The sequence below is a fragment of the Borostomias antarcticus genome, assembly GCF_949987555.1.
Source record: "Borostomias antarcticus genome assembly, chromosome: 21".
Lineage (NCBI taxonomy): Eukaryota > Metazoa > Chordata > Actinopteri > Stomiiformes > Stomiidae > Borostomias > Borostomias antarcticus.
Genome location: NC_140254.1, coordinates 13,831,919 through 13,855,442, shown reverse-complemented (window position 1 = coordinate 13,855,442; position 23,524 = coordinate 13,831,919). Strand labels below are relative to the sequence as shown.

The 23,524-nt window shown below is 50.4% G+C and overlaps 1 protein-coding gene across 3 annotated transcripts; it reads right to left on the bottom strand.

The window, feature by feature from the left end:
* Window positions 1–407: 407 nt before the first annotated feature.
* Window positions 408–22,398, bottom strand: ptp4a2b (protein tyrosine phosphatase 4A2b). Of its 3 annotated transcripts, none has more exons than XM_084454771.1 (7): window positions 22,289–22,398; window positions 5,025–5,307; window positions 4,598–4,796; window positions 4,277–4,369; window positions 3,986–4,116; window positions 1,972–2,046; window positions 408–1,656 (listed from the first exon to the last, which is right to left on the bottom strand). In XM_084454771.1, exons 3-7 carry the CDS (start codon window positions 4,691–4,693, stop codon window positions 1,545–1,547), a joined length of 507 nt encoding a protein of 168 aa, XP_084310897.1. In that variant the 5' UTR covers window positions 4,694–4,796; window positions 5,025–5,307; window positions 22,289–22,398; the 3' UTR covers window positions 408–1,544. The 3 variants fall into 3 exon arrangements, with proteins under 3 accessions (XP_084310897.1, XP_084310895.1, XP_084310896.1); XM_084454769.1 differs by having other exon boundaries at window positions 4,598–4,706; XM_084454770.1 differs by having other exon boundaries at window positions 4,598–5,307.
* Window positions 22,399–23,524: the final 1,126 nt, after the last annotated feature.

The following is a 23,524-nucleotide window of genomic DNA, read 5'->3' as shown; positions in this document are numbered from 1 at the left end:
CTATGCTCTATGTAAGCACAACTAGCGATTCATAAAGACAGATTGATGAAAACAACCGTTTCGCGGCAGAAAATAGATTTTAGATTTAAGTGCCCCGACCACCGCCATTACATGGATATACTGGCTCGCGCTGGATTTTAAATTTCTTCTACATGCCTCCGAACTACACCAAAGTGATCTCGGTGAGTCAAACGTCTATAATATGTCGTAAATGAGGTCCAGGTTGTCAAAAAAGAGCATTGTCCTTTAAGAGGAAAGCTGTTCTTTTGAGATTGCAAAGAAACCACAGACCCGTTCCCATCTTATTTCAATTTCTTTATTTATCTTTTAAAACCAATAGGAGTTGGGGATGTCTTCAAAATGGGTACAATGATAATAAAAAAAAAACTAAAAAAAAAAAACTGACCTTGTCTTTCTTTACCACCTCTTTTCCTTCAGAGAGAGAGAGTAGGGACCAACCGCTGGATCTGGTGGTGTGTTTGTGTCTGTCTGTGTTTGTGTCTGTCTGTGTGTGTGTGGTGGTTTGTAAGGAGGTCCTATTGTAAACCCAGAAAGTGAGCAGCCTCAGTGAATGGACAAAGTACCTGCAGTAAGACTAGCCAAGTGCCTTCCTGTGTATAACTGCCAGTGTGTGTGTGTGTGTGTGCGCGTGCATGTGTGTGCGTGCGAAGGACGGTCACAGGGTTTGGGGGGCTTTTCTGAGGTGGACTGTATATTGCACTCCCGCGAGATTTCAAAAAAACAGAAAGTGAAAAGAACATGGCTCTAGAAAAAGAGAGGATAACAGTGTCCTTGCCCCTGCCAAACTCTAGACTGCCACACTAATCTTAGCTAGAGAATAAATATAGCAGACATATTCAAAACCCAGCCAACCCCTAAATTAAAAGTGACTTCAAGCAACTGAAGGGGGAGATAAAACATCACTGTATGTTCAGTGGAACCTTTTTAGAGATGTTGTTTTGTGTAGAAATACCCCAATCCCTGAATGGACTGTCATATTTTTGAACACAGAATAATCGTGTAATGTGTTGAATTGTTTGAGAACACATGGAAAAGGTACACACCCCCAGGGCCAATCATCTTAATATCAATAATAATTAATAAAGAAAGAAATAGAAATCAACAATATTAATATATTTTAACATCTGCGTGATTTTGCACCATCATTGTACAACTTGTGTGTATGTGTGTAAAAAAAATAAAATAGAAAACAAAATTGGAAAAAGTTATCCCATGATTGATTGCTGAAAACATCAGGATGGACGCGAGCAAATTCTGGCCCGTGATTGGACACTAGTAACGGGGAGGCGGGCCTATCTGTGTGCTTTGACCTTAAGACCTTGTCATTCATTGGTTCGGCTGGTGGATCCCTAGATCTTGGTTTCATTCATTCGCTCGCTCGCTCTGTGATCAACTAAGCCATGTCTCAGTGTTAACAAATCATCACAATAATTACTGATAGCTTTCTCGTCTATCTCCCTGGTGGAAGAGGTTTAATTTCCCACGAGTTGCGCAGCATCGTGGCGCTGGGCAGACAAGGTGGCCTACTGCACACAGCAGTTGTGGCCGTTGGGACCCTTGAACCGGAGACGCATCTTGGGTCTGTATTTCTCGAGGTAAAGAAGCTGTTTGGAGTTGAAGGCTCCACGTCTCTTCCTGGTGTGTGTGTGTGTGTGAGTGTGTGAGAGAGAGAGAGAGAGAGAGAGAGAGAGAGAGAGGAAAGGGAAAGAGAGAGAATGAATAAAAGTCTCCCATGTTAACAATTAACACAAGCAATATCAACCTCTGATCAATATCTATTATCGCTGTATTTCCGGTCTTGACCAGGAATGAGGAACCAAAGCTTCAATATGAGATGGGTGCATGGTTGAGTTGGAGAGACTCCAGACTGTATTTTTACACGCCTACACGACAATGTGTGGAGAGACGAGAGGGCAGGAGAGTAGGAGAGGGAGAGAGAGAGATACTTACTGTCTTATGAACTGAACCGCATCCTCGTACTTCATTCCACACTCAATCAGGGCTAAGGCCACCAGCACAGGAGCCCTGCCCCAGAGGGAGAGAGAGAGAGAGAGAGAGGGAGAGAAGGAGGGATGGAGAAACGGGTGGATGAAAGAGGACAAGGTGGGAGGGACGGAGACAGGGCCAAGAGGGAGGGAACATAAAGGTATGTGGACGGAGAAAGAATCACGGATGCAAGAGAGAGAGAGAGAGAGAGAGAGGGAGAGAGAGGGAGGGAGAGAAGGAGAGAAAAGTTAAATACCAGCGTGGGCACGGTTCCACGGTTCTGAGGGTGGGGGTGTAAACCTGGGAAAGGAGCCTGGGAAACCAGCAGGGGGCCCCGGGTTCAAGTGCTGCCCCCGCTGGGACTTAACGTTCACACCCGGGCCCCTCATCCACACACACACACACACACACACACACACACACACACATAGTGTGCGGTAAGTGTGATACTCTTAGGACAGACAACCTTCTCACCAGGAAGAGTTGAAAAAATAAAACATCCCCGCAAAACTATTTAATCCTCAGACTGCTCTGTGTCAAACCCCGGCGCTGACAGCATTCCTTTCTAAGGGGTTTCGCAGAGGGAGACAGTGAGAGAGAGGAGTGAGGGCGAAAGTGAAGAAGGAACGCGTAAGAGAATAGAAGCTAACAACAGCAACAACCCACCCACGTTATGGCAGCCTTTGAGGCTGAGGCCGTCTAGCGAGGCCACTCTGTGAAGCTGAGGCTTTCTGTGGGGCTGAGGTAGTCTAGTGAGGCAGCCCGTGAGGCTGAGGCTGTCTAGTGAGGCCGCCTGTGAGGCTGAGACCATCCAGCGAGGCAGAGGCTGAGGCCGTCTAGTGCGGCAGAGGCGTTTCTGTGAGGCCGAGTCTATCTTGCGAGGCAGAGCCTGCAAGTCTGTGACAGCCTGCAAGTCGACCTGCTAGGCAGCCATGGACGAGACCGTGGGGCCTGTTCAGCCTCTGCTCCCTGCAGATGAAGCTCACCCACGGGGGGGAGGAGAAGGGGAATGCAGGAACACCAGTCTAACCAACACTGGCCATTACGCAGGCTGGAGGAGCCCACAGATATGCAAAACCTGGGTTCCTTGGTGAGTGTGTGAGAGGTTTGTGTGTGTATGTATGTGTGTGTTCACACACCACAGATCATACTTCACAACAGAATGTAACCCAACATTATACATTGAGTCAGTGTGTGAGTGCGTCTCCGGGCGCACAGCCCCAGACAATGCCTGACCACTTGTCACTGATCTCCTGCACGTCAACCCCAATCACGCACGCACGCTCACCAGAGAGACTCCACGTCTCCATCGCAACATGACTTAACCAGCTGATCGTCCATTTACAGAGCCACTGAGAGAGAGAGGGGGAGAGAGAGAGAGAGAGAGTGTCAAGCACTTAAGGCTGGAGCTAAATCATCGGCTCTAACAAAAGACACATTGACCAAGGGGAAGGCCTGAGACACTTGGGCTTGATATCCTTTGCCGGGCCGATCGATAAAGAGACGGCCTGTCCAGGCAGTGTAACAGATGGATGGGTTTGCAGCCATAACAGAGCAGGGCTGACTAGTGTGGAGCCGGCTTCGAGAGTGGGCGGCGGCCATTAGCACCAGCTCATATCTCTCTCGCTCTCTCTGGGGTCAGCAGGAGGCCGGGAGATGAATGGGCCTGGTTCCAGAACGCACCCTGGGGACCGGGCTGACGCTAACAAGCTAATGCTAACAGGAAGAGAGGACGGTGTGGGTCCAGCCAGCACACCATTTGGGAAACACGAAAGCACCAAGCTGGTACCAGCCGACTAATGCTGGAATTGTACTGACAATAAAGATGGAATGAACGATTTTCTGTCCAGACTACACCGTTGACACCGGGCAAATGCTAACCGGCTAACAGACACTTGAGACCGGAGCTAAACCTATTAACGACATCTATATACGACGGCCGTCTATTGGCTGAAGCCACCGCTGGCAGAGCGCTCACCGGCCCAGCCCTGCCACACAGTGCACGGCGATGCAGCAGCCTGGCTCGTCCCGGAACTTGGTCTTTAGCAGGTTGAGCCAATCATCCACGATCTGGGTGGGGGGTGGGGCGCCATCGTCAAAAGGCCAGTCCTACGGAGACAGGGAGGGGACACACGACTGTTTGAAGAGAGGTGGGAGGATGTTGACTGGCTGCTGCCGAGTGACTCATGGCGAGCGTGTGTGTGTGTGTGTGTGTGTGTGTGTGTGTGTGTGTGTGTGTGTGTGTGTGCGTGCGCGTGCATTTCCTCACCAGGACCTGGATCCCCTCCTTCTCCACTGGGGCCTTATCATAGGTGGCGTCACACACCCGCACCAGCGTGTTTACCTCACACTTCTTCAACTCCTGAGAGAGAGAGAAGGGGAGAGAGAGAGACAGGGAGAGAGAGAGAAGGGGAAAGAGAGAGAGAGAGAGAGAGGGATAAAGACAGAAAGAGGGGAGAGAGAGAGAACCCGAGGGGGGGAGAGGGGGAGAGAGAGAGAGAGAGAGAGAGTCCATAGAAGCGTGTGCATCAAGGCAGGTGGGTCTAAACGTGTTTGAGCTTGTTGAGTGTCTGAACGTGTGGGGCCTCACCTCGGTGAATTTGTTGAGTGTGGCGTTGGTTGGGTTGTGGGTGATGAGGAACCTCATGCACTCGTAGGAGATCTCGACGGCGGCAGGGCGGTTCATGTTGGCGAGACGGCTTTAAGAAAGTTACAATAAAATACTTATTTCTCTTTACAAAAAAAGGTGACTTTTGGCTCAGATGTCAGCAAGGACTTCTAGTAGGTTTCTGTATGATAAAAAAATAGAATAAATAAAAAAAACATCAAACACGTGGTGAGGGAAGGGAGGACAACGGAGGGGTGGTGCTAAATGCTTTAAAAAAAAAAGATGAAGGGAAAAAAAGGTCTAAAAACTAGTCCACAGTACTCCAGGGATGCAAAAAAAGGGGAGGTAAAAATGAAATAAAAAAAAAATAAAAAGGGGAGACTATTCAGGAGTCATCCAATCAGTTTACCCCATTCAGGAGAGCTGTTTGTGATTGGCTGTTCGGAGAGAAAAGACGAGAAGGGAAGAGACGGGGCGTTTCCTTATTGGCGGGGACAGAGCTGGGCGATCTGGCCTAGGACAACGCGGTATCCCAGGGTGCCGTTGGAGGAGACAGGGGTTCCCAGTGTGCTGGCGGTCAGGGGGGCGAGGCCGGTTCACTTGTCCACGAAGGCGAGGTGCTGAGCCTGGCAGAAGTCTCCACTGACACTCACATACGCCATATATGTACGGCCCAAATCAACACAGAAACACTAGAGAGAGAGAGGGAGAGGGGGGAGGGAGGAGGGGGGAGGAAAGAGAGAGAGGGAGAGAGAGAGAGAGAGAGAGATGGTTAATTCAAGCAAATTATATAAGCTCCATTTAGAACCCTACATGACCACTCTGGGTGTGTGTGTGAAACAAACCAGGCTCCTGGGGCACAAAAATGTGTCGCAAAAATGTTCCAAAATAAAATAAAAAAATTCCCCCCACTTCAGATGGAGAGAGACATTCAATACCGACATTCCCAAGCCAGCCAAGGCTTCACGCCGTGCTGATATCCCACGGACACACAGCAGGCCTCTCCAGCTCTCCCCCGGAGCAGCCGCACGCCTGCCTCTCCGCCCGCTGTGTGTGCCTGTTACCTCACTCCCTCACACGCAGAGAACATGGAGCGCGCGCACACATACACGCAGGCACACACGGAATGACAAACAGTTGCGATGCAAAACGCGCGTCTCTCCCCGGGAGTCGGGGCTGTGAAAGGAGAGCGGGCCTCGGGTCGCCGTTAACGCCTCGTCTCTAGAACGGCGAGAGCGGTCGAGTCATCCCGCGCCAAGGCCGGGAGCGTCTGGACTCGGCCGCCGCAAACCGGCTACCGGCGTCTCCACGGAGGACCGGCTATCTCCGGGCTGACAGCAGGGAGGGAGGGAGGGAGGGAGGGGGGGTAGAGGGAGAAAGGGCTTGGACTTTAGCACCATGTCAGAGCCAGTCACAAGGTGGGGATTACTGGTGGGCAAGGCTTCAAACGCCCGGGGCCATTTCACACTCCCACTCTTTCACTTCCCCGAGACCCGGTACACAGAGGCTCTGTCTGCCCGCGTCCCTCCTACTCCTCCCTCCCTCTGCCCGCGTCCCTCCTACTCATCCCTCCCTCCCTCCCTCTGCCCGCGTCCCTCCTACTCATCCCTCCCTCCCTCCCTCTGCCCGCATCCCTCCTACTCATCCCTCCCTCCCTCTGCCCGCGTCCCTCCTACTCATCCCTCCCTCCCTCTGCCCACGTCCCTCCTACTCATCCCTCCCTCCCTCTGCCTGCGTCCCTCCTACTCATCCCTCCCTCTGCCCGCGTCCCTCCTACTCATCCCTCCCTCCCTCTACTCATCCCTCCCTCCCTTTCTCCCTCTGCCCGCGTCCCTCCTACTCATCCCTCCCTCCCTCCCTCTGCCCGCGTCCCTCCTACTCATCCCTCCCTCCCTCTACTCATCCCTCCCTCCCTTTCTCCCTCTGCCCGCGTCCCTCCTACTCATCCCTCCCTCCCTCCCTCTGCCTGCGTCCCTCCTACTCATCCCTCCCTCTGCCCGCGTCCCTCCTACTCATCCCTCCCTCCCTCTACTCATCCCTCCCTCCCTTTCTCCCTCTGCCCGCGTCCCTCCTACTCATCCCTCCCTCCCTCCCTCTGCCTGCATCCCTCCTACTCATCCCTCCCTCTGCCCGCGTCCCTCCTACTCATCCCTCCCTCCCTCTACTCATCCCTCCCTCCCTTTCTCCCTCTGCCCGCGTCCCTCCTACTCATCCCTCCCTCCCTCCCTCTGCCCGCGTCCCTCCTACTCATCCCTCCCTCCGCCCGCGTCCCTCCTACTCATCCCTCCCTCCCTCTGCCCGTGTCCCTCCTACTCATCCCTCCCTCCCTCCCTCCCTCCCTCTGCCCGCGTCCCTCCTACTCATCCCTCCCTCCCTCTGCCCGCGTCCCTCCTACTCATCCCTCCCTCCCTCCCCCCCCTGGTCAGACTCCATGTTGTGAAACTGTCCCTCCGGAGGTTTATTTCACTTCTTCTCTACCTCCTCTCTGCCCACGTCCAGTCAGGACACAGTGGGACACTTCCTCCTTTCTCTCTCTCTCTCACACACACACACACACACACACACACAAACACACACATACACGCACGCACACAGAAAACCCTACAGCCCGAGAGGGAACACATGAGGTCCCAGCCCTCTCTAACCCCATACCAACCAACCACAAGGACAATCCTCAAACTCCCCAGCCGCAGAGACAATCCTCAAACAAAACAAACTCCGCCCCCGCCGTGTCCCCTCTCCTCTTTCTCTCCTCTCCTCCTCTCCCTCTCTCTCTCCTCCCCTTCTCTCTCTAGCCCAGTGCCAGCCACCGAGCCAAACTCTTCAAAGACGCTCCAACTCGCTCTCCTCCCTTGGCCCCTCTTTGCTCCTCTTCGTCCTCCCTCTCTCTCAATCTCTTTCTTTCTTTCTCTCTCTCACTCCCTCTTTCTCACTCCTCCTCTCTTCTCTATTGCCAGCACCAGGGTCGGTCTTCAAAGACACAGCAGCCCTCCAGAGGGCAGAGATCTTGCCTGACTCCTTTGATTATCGGCTCAAATGCACCATCTCTCTCTGTACAACGCCTGGCACTATGGCAGACAAGACAGAGGAGGAGTAGGGGGGGGGGGGGGGGGGGAGACGGGAGGAAGACGGCCTCAGAGCACTACTGTCATCGGCGTCTAATTCTCCAGACAGGGTGGAGATGGTGGAAATAGGAGAGGGGGGTGGGGGGATTCCTTAATGGGTGATGTCACTGCAGTGTGTGTAGTAAGCCTGATAGCTGGGAGACAAGAGGAGAAACGCTATAGAACAGCCACGGACGAGTCACGCGGGAAGCAGCTCGGAGTGCCGCCCCGACGGCGACGAGGTAATCAGCCGGCGTTCTTTTTCTCACAGAACAGAAGCGCCCGAGGTGAGAGGGCTGACTTATGATCCGATAAACGTCAGTCGGTGTTGACTCGCTCGCCGGAGATCATATTTGTCCACGACGTCACGACAGAGCGCACGCCCCTCGTTTACACAGACGCCAGCAGAGCTGACCTGCATAAGCAGCGCCGGCGGCGGTTTCAAGCAGCGTTGGCTTCCTTTTCCGTGCGGTCAGCACGCAGGCTGGACTAAGCGGCGCGTATCTCTGCCCGGGTTCGTCTCCCTCCCCCGGCTGCGAGCCTCCAGAGCGCCATCCTCTCCTTCCACGGCTGAACAAGGAAGTGAGGCGTGTGAAAGCGGGCCTGTCCGACGTTACTCAACTATCGCTGCGCCCCGAACCGATGAGGACACGCGTGATGAGGACAGAGGATGAAGGCATGGCCAGACTATAGGGACTCGCCCCCGAGTTGCAGCTGAGTGGCGGTGATGTCACATGAGCAGCCAGCCAGTGAGCGCAATACAGTCATGTCAGGCCAGGCCAGTTCCCTACAGTGTTGAGAACTCATGCAAATCAGGCTGAATTTGCAAACTAGTTCTGCTAAAATGTCACAGATGGCGGAGAGAGCAAACACACAACAGAGCGGGTCTGTTTGTCGGGCAAACAGTATTCAACCACACAGGAAACGCAACAAGTACAAAAAAAAAAAAAACACACACACCGAAAGGACGAAAGTGAATGAACCATGAGACTCTCGTTTGCACTGTTAAACAAAGCCTGGGGTATGGTTGTACAAGCTGACATTAACTCAAATCCATTTGAGTTAAGTGTTGTGTATTGAAAGCTTTAAACGGATGCCGAACGGCAATTCATCATCATTGGTACCTTGCTTCTGCTCCTCGACCAGTCCCTTCAAGTCTAGACACGCTAATGACCTGAAGCCCAAAGTGACAGTCACACAGTGAGTTGATTAGCTAGCCCACGCTCCCACCCACACTGTGCCTCAAGAACCAGTCAGTTCCCAGGAGGGTAGCACCATGTTCACAGAGCAATTAATAGGTTAGTACTCACAGTTTAAACGAAGAGTTCTAGGAATGTGCTATAGGGCTGTTACTACAGCTAATCTAATGTAGAATGAAGTATGGGTCAATGGGTTAGGGAGGAACTAAAAGATAAGACACACACGCCCACAAACTCACTATCACACAAACTCACTATCACACACACACAAACTCACTATCACACACGCAGCCACACACAGCAAGGCCAGGCTATATTCCGAGCGATGACATCTCCAGTTGCATGCTAGTCCCCTCCTCTGCTGTAGGAAATAAACTGGGAGAAAGGTCAGTCTGTTTAAGGCTGGGGCGAACAGTTAAGGCCCAGGAAGAGAGAGAGGGAGAGATTCCCCCCGGTGCCCTCTGCTCCACGTCACATGCTGCCTTGGTGGTGGGCTGATATGATAGGCGGATCGTGAGAGCTGATAGGAGCCAATCAGCTGGCCTCAGTCCCTAGCGCAATCTCCCATACAGCGGAAGGAAGGGAGAGAGAGAGAGAGCTTAGTGTTTTTTTATAGAGAGAGAGAGAGAGAGAGAGAGAGAGAGAGAGAGAAGGTAGAGAGCGAATGGAGCGAGGGGGGAGTTGAGAGCAGTGAGACAGAACAGAAAGACAGAAAGACCAAAAGAACCAAACCCAAACAGGTGATAAAGGAAGGAAGGAAAGGAAAGGGCTAGCTCTCTGCTAGTGGAGCGTAGCATGACTGAGCCCTTTGTGTTTCCGGTGGACTACTGTGAGGCTGTGGAGGCCAACGTCCTCCTGGGTTAGCTATTATTTCACACCCTAGTATTTGTGTGTAACTTAGCCAAGTTAAATTTTATTTTATTTTTTATTTTTATTTTTTACAAAAAATGTTGAGGGACAGATTTAATTTTCCCTCCCTCTTCCTTTGCGGATGATTTAAAATGTTACCAGAATCAATGGCCATTCTAATGAAAAGGCACCTCACGGCTGAAGAACGAGCCTAATTGTACAACAACAAAAACACACGAAAAAGATCCAATTACCGAATGATTGATCTGTTGCTGGCAAGGGGGAACTTTTATTTGCATGTTTCGGTGGTGGTGGTGGTGGTGGGGGAGGGGGGGGGGGGGGGGGTCAGAAAGCAGCCTGTGTGTTTGACAGTTCCCATTAACCAGGCTGGCACCATCGGCCCTCAGAACACTGGACAGCAGCCAGCTGGGAGCCATCAAAAGAGAAGCGGCTAAAAGCACAGTAGAGACAACGAGTAGCGCACGTACTGTACAATGGCAAACGCTGATTGACAGACACTGACGAATGTAGAAAACCTGTTTCTCTGGATGGGGTGGGCGGTGGGGGGCGGGTTAGCGCAGTGGGAGTTCATTCTCACCGGCGCTCGGCTAGACATCCAACGCCACTCCCCCTTTCCACCAGACCTTAAAGCCCTACACACACACACCTCCCATCTCCTCATGTTGACATCCCTGAACCCCAGTGTGGAACATGGTGGTGGGGTGAGGGGGGGGATTAGAGGGATTGTGAATAGCTAATAGAACTGGCACAGGGCTATAATCCCCACCACCCCTCCGATCCCCACGATCTGGACTACAAATCCAGCTGAGACCCTGATACACAACCAGGTAGGTGGGGAGGGGTGAGAGAGAGTGAGAGAGTGAGAGAGAGAGAGAGAGAAAGAGAGAGCGAGTGTGAGTGTGAGAGAGAGAAAGAGAAAGAGAGAGAAAGAAAGATAGAGGTATGAGGACGCCATGCAAATATTAATCTTTATCATCTCAAAGGAGCCTCTCAAGTAAGAATGACAGTATTCGTAGTTCTCTGGCACGGCTGCTTGTCACAAACACGCGCAGGGCTAAGTTGGTAGGCTTTCAGTTTGTGGCGCAGAAGAGTTAGGCCTCTTTACATGAATTCCACAGGCGAGGCGGCTCAGGTCACCATAACGAGTAAATACACTAATGAGGACCTGTCGCTAGTCCCCACGCGTACGACAACTGTAGGCCTAGGAGAAGAGCACGTGTGAAACCGTCATGTACGGAGCACGCCGTGTTCACTTGGATACAGGACACTTATAAAAAGGTAAAAGCCAAAAGATGGACTTCACAACAGATTCAAAGGGGAGCATATGAATCATCCCCGTCGCGTCACTCCCACACGGGGCCAGGTGTCTGGGTGAAGGCAGAGCCGGTGTGGAGAACTTGAGTTGGTGTCTCTCATCTGCAGCTCAGTCTGGGGCTGAAGCCCGGCTGGCTGCGAGCAGCTGGACGGGTCATTTGCATGGCGGGAGCTGTGCCAGGGAAGCTGGCTGAGGAAATGGTCTGGTCTAGTCTAGTCTGGTCTGGCCTGCCATCCCTGGATGAGGAGGGAGGGGGAGAGGGAGAGAGGGAGAGAGGGAGAGAGGGAGAGAGGGATAGAGAGAGAGAGAGAGAGAGAGAGAGGGAGTCCTGACCTGGTTAGCCAGGGAGGCCTTGGGCTAGAGGACAGGGAGAGAACAGCGTGGTACAAGATAAGTGTTCCGCCAGCTCAGCGTGCTGCCCACACGTGCGCACGCACACACACACGCGCAACGTCACCGATAGGGCAAGCGTCGATCGAGGGCGGGCTCTGCAGGAACTGGGGAACGCCGGTGTCTCTCCGTCATAACATAAGAAGTAGCAGTAGTAGTTTACGGGGGGAACGTCGCAGGCTCGCCAACCGGACCCGCCCAGGAAGTTACCAGAAGGGGGTGGTGGGGGGGTTGGCCTTTGCGAACGTCTTTCCGGCGCCGGCGCCCCTCCGGCGTGCTGGCGGTGACGCCCTGTGGATTAACCCCCGGCGTCTCAGCGGAGAGGAGGATGAAGGGAACGGGAGAGGGGATGCCGTTGGGAGAGCGAGAGGCGACGGGGGAGGGGTGGGAGAGAGAGGGCGAGAGTCAAAGACGAGAGGGGGGGGGGGGGAGGAGATAGCTACAGAAAGTGGAAGAGAGAAGCAGGCACTGATAAGGTGCTGGTTCACACCTGCCCCCGGGCCCCTGCGTTGACGTCAATGCCGCGATAAGCACGCCGCTCTCGAGGGGGGGGGGGAGGGGAGACACGCACGTACAAACGGTGCCGACGCAAGGGGTCACGAGAAGACACACGGGGGGGGGGGGGGGGGGGGGGGGAAACACCTTGGACACCTGGGTTAAGTTGAGCTGCCTGGCGTCCCGGGGGCTGGCGTCCATCATGGGGCCCGCCTTAGCACACACGCACACAGCGGGGCCATGTTGACAAATCGCCACGGCGATGAGAAAAACAAACAAACCCATCAGAGTACGTATTGTTAGGCCAACGCCACTCTCCCGCATTAGGGGAGCGCACATTCAAATAAACAAGGGCGGGGCCTGAAAACAGAACAGAGCTCACAGCCATAAACTCTTGACCCCCCCCCCCCCCCCCGCCCCTCTCTGCCTCTGGCCCCCCCCCCACCCACCCACCCACCCCTCCCCACCTCCCTCCAGTGACAGGAGAGATTGTAAAGCGCAGGCATGCCAGGACATGGAAGGGGAGGAAGGACCTCGGTATCACAGAAACCAGCAGCTCAGGCTGAGTGAGAACACAACTGGGGCGGCGCTGCGGCGGTGCCCGGCGGACTCAGAGCACAGAGGCTGACAGGAGGCTTCGGAGAACAGAGAGCAGCAGGGGGTCGGGGGTGGAGGGCTGAGTCACAGGTGCACTGTTCGGAGGTGAGCTCCTTGACCTGAGGGGTGGGAAGAGGGGGGCACCCAGGGTGATGGGGGGCAGAGGAGAGGGGGGTAAGCACATCCACCTCACGTCAATCAGTAACTCAGCCTGCTACACTATAAGGCACCAATGATACACCCTGCGGAGTTGGGAGTTGAAAGCTGGTTCAAAGGTTTAATCGGGCAAAATGTTGATGCAAAAACAAGAAAATGAAAAAATAAGGATGTGACAAGTGTGAACGTTGAGAAACAGGTGTGCGTGTGTATAAGTAAATAAGTGTGTGTGTGTGTGTATGTGTGAGCAGAGAGAGAGAGAGAGAGAGAGAGAGAGAGAGAGAGAGAGAGAGACAGACATGTCTCTATCCGATGTGAAAGCTTGTGACATATTATTAGTGCGGCAGTTTTGTGTGTGTGGGCCAGACTGGCAGACTCAGTGACTCAGGTCTGAGTCTGAAGCAATATTCACACAAGTATGCTCTTTGTGTGGAAGAGTGGTCTTCAGACAGTCAACACAGAACCACGCAGGGCCACTCTACCTGCCTGTATTAATACTCCAGGATGGACCCAAAGACAACCATGAGCCAGACACCTTTCCTAGCATAGAGACAGCGTGAAGCATAACAAGGAGTTCTGTGAATAACACAGACGGAATTGCAGAATACAGACATGAAAACAGATCTCAGACATAAACAGGGAAAAGAACAGAATTGAAAAAATCCAAGAGAATGTTAGGAATTGAGAGCAATTTGTAACAATATGACTGAACAAAGACATGTTCAGACACCATATCTCCCTGATTTGTCATGGCAACTGACTTATAACCTTTTTAGCAAGCATTGTTTTTACAGGCACATTACTTCACGGGAATAAGTCAAAACGCGAACAGGGATATCGCAGGGCTCTAGACATACTGGAATCCTGATTCTCCACCAGGTGAGACATGGCTTATAGGTATCCACGTGCACGTACACACACAGATTAAGGTCCAGTTGGCGCCACTTCCACCCAGCCCATGTGACACAGGTCAGGGTCACCACGGCATCATGTGCCAGGCCAATGTCTTTCTGACACACCGCTCAAGGGCCAAACCAAACAAAAACCTTGTTGACATGAAGGGTGGGTGAACACAATGACGCCTGAAACGTGTGTGTATACACACACACACACACACACACACACACACACACACACACACACACACACACACACACACACACACACACACACACACACACACACACACACACACACACACACACACACACACACACACACACACACACACACACACACACACACACACACACACACACACACAAAAACACTGGTAACGCATGGCTTCACCATGTCACGCTAAAACACGCCTCTACCGTTTCAGCAGGCATGGGGCCGTACAGTATTTGATCAAAGCTTTATATAAAGGTGAAGCGGGCTATGAATAAGCAACCGTGACCCCCCACGCGCATTTCTGAGGCCTGCCTGTCTGCATTCCTTGGCTGCCTCCAGGCTTAGCGCCGCTACTTTAGCGCTCCCTGGTTCCCCACAGGACAGGCCTCACCTAGACAGCACCGCTTTGATCCACTGGTGAAAACAAACCACCACCACAGGCCCACTGGACAGAGTCAAAACAGCTCCTTAAAGAGCAAAACTCATTAGTAGTCCAAACAAAAGGCTTTACTTTCAGCAAGGGTTATTAGCCTAAATAAGCCACACACACACACAGTTTAAAACACATTTTGCGCTCCGCCTCCCCCAGGACGGTCGAGGGTGGCGTAATTCTCCTGCCTTCTCTGTGTGAAAGAGACTGGGTGTGAGAGAGCGTGCAAGCGTGCGTGTGTGTGTGGTTTCCCGTTTCCCTAAACGACCCCTCGCATGCCCCAGAGAGCCCACTTATCAGAGCGCTTCACCTGCTCCTAATGAGCTCCGATAAACAGCGTGGCGATCAAGGACCTGCGGCGGTGCTCAGAGGGGAGAACGGGCTGCTCGCTCTCTCGGCAAAACACACACAGAGAGAGAGAGAGAGAGAGAGAGAGAGAGAGAGAGAGAGAGAGAGAGAGAGATCGGGCTTTAGTGCGTCGGAAAAAAGGTAAAAATAAGGGGAGGGTAAAATAAACACAAAAGAGCACAAAGAGTCAAAGCGTGTTCTCCAACCAACGACCTCGGGGGCTGATGTTCCAGGAATTTTCTGGCCCTATGATTTCCGCCATGCGGAAAACGCGGGCGGGATGGCAGATTAATCAACTGTTAAACGTGGAATATTGCAGAGTTTCCCATAATTTGTCTGAAATTGATTTTCTTTTAAAGTAGTCCTAATTATTGTAGTAACCTATATGATTTCATAATTGTAAAATTACAGACGAGTAGGCCTACAGAAATAATTCTCTTTTCAACTGGGGTGTTTTGAGAGAGGGGTCGGTCGTGCGTGGGACCGTTGCATCACCTCACAACTTGGCCGTCACCTGTCACTTTGAGAAACATGTTGAAGAGGGTGTCCAAGATGTGCAAGTCGTCAAAAAAAAGTGTCGATAAGCTCCTTTGCAAATTCTGTCAGCATATTGATTGGACCAGTAAAAATACATACAGAAAAATAAACTGAAAAAGCAGAATTTGGAGGAAAATAAAACGGGGGAAAAAAACATTTCATAGGGCCTTATAATTGTGACATCAGGCCAGGTGAATTGCATTCCCGATTAGCTTCAATTCAGACAACTTAACACTTACTGCTATAGATAATTTTACCACTTACAAATTAGCTTTGGCTTAGCCTCCTTTTTAAACAAATAGTCCTGCAAACACCAGACCGACGTGTTATATACTTATATGATGTAGAAAGCGTATACAGGATCCAATTAGACCAAGAGAATTATATTCACCTAGATTCAAATCGAGCCTTACATTTGCAAGTCAAAGCCTGCGATTCAAAGTGTAGCCACCAACCATAGACAGGACTGGAGTGAGATCCAAGCAGAATGTTCAGAGCAAGTCGGTGGCATGGTAACAGATGCCAAATGATTTGCTTTGAACGTGGCTGAACGTTCACTTGTTCTACGTGAGCCCATTAGAACATTCTCCCAACCATGTGTCAAAAACATCTCACTACGTCTCTGTTGATGGGTGGCGAGCCAGAAGAAAACCAGGTTTCAAATCCCCGACGACAGGCGTTAAGCAACACTTGACAGAAAAGCTCTTCTACTGATGGACCACCTAACCACATCCCCCTCTGTTCCCTCCCTCCTCCTCCCAGGATAATAATAATAATAAGAGCCTACCTCTCCCACTCTGTCCCTCTCTCCCCCTCTCCCTCCTCTCCCTGTCCCTCTCCCCCTCCTCTCCCTGTCTCTCTCTCCCTCCCCCCCCCCCTCCCCCTGTCCCTCTCTCCCCCACCTCTCCCTGTCCCTCTCTCCCCCCCCTCTCCCTGTCCCTCTTTGCCTCTCTCCCTGTCCCCCCCCCCCCCTCCCTGTCCCTCTCTCCCCCACCTCTCCCTATCGCTCTCTCCCCCCCCTCTCTCACTGTCCCTCTCTCCCCCCCCTCTCTCACTGTCCCTCTCTCCCCCCCCTCTCTCCCTGTCCCTCTCTCCCCCCCCCTCTCCCTGTCCCTCTCTCCCCCCCCCCTCTCCCTGTCCCTCTCTCCCGCCCCCTCTCTCCCTCCTCTCCCTCCTTCACCCTCTGAGTGAATGCTATTGTGATGGAAAAAGGGCCTAGACACAGTGAGCCTCCAGCTGTCCCCGTCTCTAATGAGTCATCATAATCTCCTGTCACAAATCTGATCAGCTCCCTTCCAGAAAGTGCTTCCAGGGCATGTGGCCGTACCTGGCCAGGCAGGTGGCATCGGTCCTAGCAAAGCTTCAACAGAGTAGGGATGCACCGATTGTGGAATTCTGGTCCAACGCCGATACTGATGTTTAAAATAATAATTTGGCCAATACTTTTCTTTTTTTTACCCCCTTTTGTGCCAGGGAGGAATACAAAGAAATCTTAGTTATGAAAAAAAAGAAAGAACCGTCTTTCAGCACTTCATCACACCATCTTTGAAAAAACACATTCAAATCATACAAATTTATGAAAGAATCTTTCATGTGACAACTGATAACATTTACTGACAGCAGTGGTGCTTATCTTATTTGCCCAAGGGAGTCAACAAAGCGAATATTGGCCGATATATTGGTGCATACCGACAACAGGGCACTGAGAATCCCCAGGTCAGCTGGGGGTTTCTGTTGAAATCAGTTAAGCTACTCATTTGGGAGAGAACCAATGTAATGATAAAGAGGAAACACCGAGCCTTTTGCCCCCACCATCATAGAGCCTACACCACACTCATGGGAACCCATGTCGAGTTCTTGCCGTTGCAGACTAGTGACAACCACTTCCTGTGGTGGTCACGTGTGCATTGTGGTCCAGTACGCCTGGCTACAAGTGTGGGTTTGCAAGCTGCATGTGCAATAGTGTTGCAAATTTCAAGGAATTTAATTAATCGATAACTGTTAACCTTAACAAACGATAGTCGATTAATTGATAAGAACGTCCCGCACCGGACTGTGCTTTACTCGCTTCACTACATGGCGAGGCGCCCTCATGTGCAGTCGGACCTTAAATCATGATTACATTTCACGCAACTCCCGTTGATAACGTTCGTTCCCAAATAAAAAGTTATGTTCCATTAACAAGCAATTAATCGAGTAACCACATCTTACGAGTAAATTCTTATCTGCAATTAATCGATAGTCGATTAACTATCAACATCTCTAATGTGCAAGTTGCCTACCCACCCTGAATTCTACAATTCTAAGAACTGTTAATTCAACATTTCAAGTGTCAAAAAAACAATATTCTTAGTTGCCACTACTTTCACAGCCTGCAGATAGAGACTTGGGGCCAGCTCTAGTCATCCTGGTAGAAAAAAAGTGATTATAGCGAGGACCAATGCGGGGCTGCCCTGTTCACATGGCTGTTGCCTAAGGCTCTGTGGGCCCACTGTGGTATGAATCCCTGACATTTTAAGACAAACTTCTCTCTAAGAGCTCTCTCTCTCTCAACACAACATCAACAGAGATGACTGTTGCCATAACGACAGGCATCCCGGGAGGGTGGGGGGCAGGCGATGACAAGGACACCCATAGCTCCCCACTCACCCCCGCAGAGATCAGAGAGGAAAAACCATTTCAAGCATTTACACAGACGAGCAGGACGATCAGCAGGACAAGCAGCAGGTTAACACAGCTCTGGAAACAGGTGAGCCTGTAGGAATCCCCCCGTCCGCATCTGAGGGAGCGACGCAAGGAAATGACCTTTTCGTCAGCTCCTCCTCCTCCCCTGTGCTCTCCCTGCACAGTCTCAGTGAGAACGCTGTGAGGGGCTGCACATTTCATGTTTTTAAATAAGCTGGAGGAGCCACATGAAAGTCTCCTCCAATGATGCAGTCAATGGTAGCAGCAGGGATGAGGGAGAGGGAGAGAGAGAATCTATTCTAGACCACGATTATCCCGACAACAACAATGTTTAATAACAACTCTACCAGGAACAACTATTCTCTTTTCTTTCTTTTTTTTTTTTTTTTACCGTCGCCTCATCATCGCCTCTTGTTGCTCTACCTGTAACTATGACTCCCTGTGCTCTCTGGGGGAGACTTGCTGAGAACAGCTTTAGCGTTAAACACCAGGGGGGGGGGGGGTGCAGCAGCATCCAGAAGAGCCTGCCAGAGACGCTGCCAGTACAAGCTAGCCTCTGCCCTCTCTTCATACCCGCGCTGTGGGCAACTATTGAAAAACAGTATGAGAGTACTGCCAAGCTAGACATGGTACTAAACTGTCCAGGGGGAGTTGGTGTACTACTGAGCTGTTCAGGGGGAGAGCGTGTAAATTCTGCTCATGAGCACTACCCGTTATATAACAGGTATTTTTGTACACCAAGAGGTTATAAGCTAGTATGCAGGTTGGGGAAAAGATGAGGGCAGTGTCATGGTGGTTGCCAGAGGAAACTACACTCTACACACACAAATGTGAAGCTAGTGTTCCATTTAAGCTACAGCCAGACACCCGGGGGTTCTGAAAGACACTCTAAATGGACAACTCAGCTAGGACCAGGGCGGGAGTGGAACGCGACCTCCCGACCCCACCTTTCAGCAGTCCGGCTGCCTGTGGTCGGGGCAGGCTCGACGCAAGAGCACTACGAGACCCCCCCCCTTCCCCCCCGTCTTCCCACCCCGTCCGCCCCTTCCGAGCCTTCAGTTACTGAGGGGCAGGGAGGGCCTCTCAGCTTTCACCGTTACAGTAACCAAGGCTGAGGACTTCCCCCTTGGTGTCAACGTCGCCCCTTCTTTATGCTCAGAGAGAGAGAGGGAGAGAGAGAGAGAGAGAGAGAGAGAGAGAGAGAGAGAGAGAGAAAGAGAAAGAGAGAGACGGTGAGAGAGAAAGAGAGGGAGGAACCAGGCTCTTTGTGTTAAACGTCAGGACACATTGTCCTGTTAATCTTACAGCAAAACCACACTATGCAGGTTCCCTGTACAAAAAAAAACAATAAGTCAGAATACGAACTGTACTAAATCCCCATCTGAAAATGTGCGGCAGAAGCAAGTGTTGTCGTCGGTAGGCGAACATGACAACGGAGCACGTCTGGCACAAGGGACGGACTATTCAGACGCAGCTCATGTTCGCAGGTGTGTTTAAGGATGACTCATCTGGAGCTTACTGCTAACAGAGGCTCTAGGGAGATGGGATGTATGGGGATCCCCCCCTAAGTGGGGATCACATGTCTGCTCTGTACCACCTTCCCTAAATGTTGCGGATGTGAAATCAAGAAAGGTTAGGTAAGCTGAAACCTAGACCTGTGCAATTACAACACACAACCTAGGCTGAAAGCATGCCAAACAACAGAGGATAGTACACAGCAGGCAATGTGCCGTGCATTCATGCAAGTGTGTGTGTGTGTGTGTGTGTGTGATGTACAGCGTGGCATCTCCTGAATGAGGGAGGACCTCCCGGTGCTCCGGCCCACCCCCTGGCTGCAGGCGGTGCTGTGCGTTGGCTGCTGAGTGGGTCTAGGCCATTTCCAGAGCAGGCTTGTGCATCCTCCTCCTATGTCAATTATGTTTGACATACAGCAGGTCAGCGGTAATATTGACCTACTTCCGTTACAAAATGTGTGTAAAGGGGAGATTTAAAATAAAATAAAAATAATAAAACAATAAAAAATAATAATTAAGTAATTTAAATATATATATATATAATATATATATATATAATTAATACAAATAAATTAAAGCTGACAAAGCCCTACAGAATAATTGTTTCCAAAGTACAACTCGGGCAGATTTATTTTGTCTTGTGTTCATATAAGTATTTATGCATAATCAGTGTTTAGAAAAAATAAAACAGAAAAATTATGTTTCATCGGTTTAAGAGCCACGAAATAGGAACCCTATGGCAATGATCCTGCTCTGCAAATGAGGTCACCTTACCATGACTCAAGCTGGAATGTACAATAAGCTACCTGTTAGAATAGTTACACTTTGACTCATCCACCCACTCCAGAGGCATTTCCTACACACTACGATTCATTAACCAAAGCAGGCATACTAGAAATTAAAATAAATCCAGTGCCAAGGTTAAGAGAAAGCCAGGCTGAGAAGGTCAGTGAAGATACTGGAGATAATGTGGGGTGTGATCCCGGCATGGGCACCGCTGTTCTAGGTCACTTCCTTCCCAAATGTGTTTACTCAAATTCACTTCAGGCTATATGACAAATGTAGCAAGACAAACAAAAAGGCAACATCCCCCCTCACTCACTGGCTAGATACAATTTCACATACGGCAACCAACTCCACTGAGGGTGATATTATATCCTCTTAATGAAGACACCACGTTGTAGACAGATAGCTATGATTTAGCGAATATTAAACCGAGGCCCACGTCTACCAGTTGCATTGAACATGGATGGATACTGTCCCCAGACATACGTGACGCAAGATGGAACTGGACGAAACCGGCATCTATCAAATTAGCTGGCTACTAGCTAAGCTAACACACATTTCGTTAGCTAATGCTAAAAGGCTGCTGCGCCCTGGCTTAAGGCACTTTTGAAAGGAAATGGGTCAACTCGAATGCTGGGTTAACGTTGGTGTGGCGAAAAATCTAACGTTAGTCATCTAGCTCGAAGGGAGATAGACCAATGGTCACAAAACAAGCGACAGGTGATAGTCTGAAAACTATCATTCGCTAGATAGCTATGGATTATTAAAATATTACAACCCCGCTGTGTCTAGCTAAACAGGTTGCCATGCTAGCTAGCTGCATATACTGGAGCGATCAGGCAAAATCTGGACATTTGCATGCCTTCGAAAAAAACGACGTCGATGATGTTGTGGTTAAGCATTTCGATGTCAAAAACGAGCACACCTTACCAATTATAGATTTGATGGTGTTTCGTTGCTGAATAGAAAAGCTAACTTGGCTGGCTAACGTTAGCCAGAGCAACTGTCAGGCATTTCCAGCCCCCACACAGCCAGCCACCCAGTCGGGAGCCCCTGTACTAGTGCTAGCTAGTCAGACACACAGCGGACAGTCACGGGGAAACTGTAGTAACGTAGGTAGAAACAGCTACAATGGCACACCAGACGAAAGCCAACTAGTAGCGAAGTTAGTAACGTTAACGTCAGCTAACGTTTGACAGTTCATTGTTAAAAGCTATCGAAATATTCGAGCCCGCCCTGTCAATGATCTCGACCGGACTTCAGAGGTCTAAGGTAGCTAAACGTTTGCTGGCTAGCTAACGCGGTCGTCCCCACCGTCGGCTACAGTCAATTAATAGACAGGTCCTAGAACAATCATGTCTTACTAAGGCTGTAGGTAGCCAATTCATGATAGCACCACTTCCCACACTTGACCACCTCTCAAGATGAACTACTCAGTCAAAGACCGTTCCCTCCCTCCCCAGGCCTGGCCGCCCTGGCTGGCTTGCTGGCTGATGGGTGTGAGGAACGGCCTGGCCACCCTGGCTGGCTGGCTGATGGGTGTGAGCCCGTTCCCTCCCTCCCCAGCCCTGGCCACCCTGGCTGGCTGGCTGATGGGTGTGAGCACGTTCCCTCCCTCCCCAGGCCTGGCCACCCTGGCTGGCTGATGGCTGTGAGCACGTTCGCTAGCCTACCAGCTAACGCTCGCTAGCCACAAACTGCGTGCTACTTTACACGGGTATGTTTTTGTTGGCGAATTAACCGCAAAAACTGGTTAAATGTAAATTATAGTTGGGGGAGAAGATGTTAAATTTACACTAGCTACATTTATAAAGGAGCTGACGTGTTCTTCGGGAACAAACTGCTATAGTGCTATGTGGCTTCCACAGCTTTGCACTAATTTGCTAACGATGTCTGGCTACCCAAGTTAGCTAACCAGTCAGCAGTAGACTTTCTTGGCTTTTGTTAGACTGCTAATGTTAGCTAGTCTCTAGCTAGCTACCTAGCCTAGCAATGGTAGCTTAGCAAAACTGCCACGCTAAGTTGTGCTAACGTACAACATGTTTGTACATGTTCTTGCCGTTATATAGCTAACGTTTAACGCTGTAGATAACCGTATGAAGACAACGCTTTTCCACGCGGTGTTTCTACTTACAAAGAGCAGGTCGAACATTGAAATCCCGTGACTATCCAGGAGAAAGTGGAGGGAGAGAGCTGATACCGCTGTCAGGTCGTTTTTTGGTTCCTCTTCAGTGTGGGTGAGAGGGTTCTCTTCCTCGGAGCTGTGGGGAGGAGTCGGGCTGTGCTCTCGCTGGCGTCACTGCCACGCAAGGATACCGTCGATGTCAGCCAGCTTTCCAGTTTGGCGATGACAGCTCAGAAACGTACTTTGAGCACATAACTTTCTGCACTTGCATTACATAATCACTTTTTTTAAATACAGGTCTATTTAAATAAATAAATAAAATGAGAGCATCAGTCATTCCGCCGAGTAACCACTCAGGAGGGAATAAGGTAGTGTGCTTGTTGTTGTGGTTGCTTATAGAATACAATAGAATCCTCAGACATAATCACAATTTCAATTATTAGCATATATATATATATACATATATGTATGTATAAAACACACAAATAAGTTAATCAATAGTGGGTGCCATTCTTTTTTTCATATTTGGAGATTAAGGTAGGCTAGTCTTATGTCACAGCTGGCAAAGTAGGCTACAAACAACATCAAGCTTGTCTATTAGTCGTTTGAGATTGAGAGGATGAATATATTGCTGCTCAGTTGTCTTTGAGATGGTGATGGAATGTATGCATGAGTGAAATGGAAAAGGGATAAAGATATGGATTTGAAGACTCCCTGTGAGGACCAAATCATGCATTTTCCACTCGTACAATTGGGTCTACGTAATCCCAGTATGACGAAGAAAGTCAATGCACTCAAGTGCGTGACTTTTTCAATTCTGGGGTTTAATCTCCCTCTAGTGGTCGACTCACGACTTGCAAGGACTGCTGAAGAAAATGCAAAAAACCTCGTTTTAAATATCCACATTGGTTTATTTGTTTGGCAATGTTGGCTGTAACATCCACTCACAGATGTGGTGGCCTGTCTATGCTTTATTCCAGACAAATGTATGCATACTACTTAGGCCTACACTGTGTTTCTACATAGATCGAAATTTCTTAAGATGTTTAAACCATGAATTAAACAATGAGTATAGCTAGAGATAGAAACACGGACACAGATGTACAAGAAAGTATTTATTGATGTGGTATCAATACAATCAAGTACTGTAGATTTTGTATAAGCAGACAAAACATTTTCAATCAAAAAGAGTGCATTTTATACCCAAAATCTATTGCATAGAGTGCACGCAATAGCCATGTACAA

Coding starts and splice junctions, on each gene's coding strand:
- ptp4a2b (XM_084454769.1), bottom strand. Junction 4,370..4,597: donor CACTCAACAAATTCACCGAG/GTGAGGCCCCAC, acceptor TCTCTCTCTCAG/GAGTTGAAGAAGTGTGAGGT. Junction 2,047..3,985: donor TGTGTGGCAGGGCTGGGCCG/GTGAGCGCTCTG, acceptor CCTCTGGGGCAG/GGCTCCTGTGCTGGTGGCCT.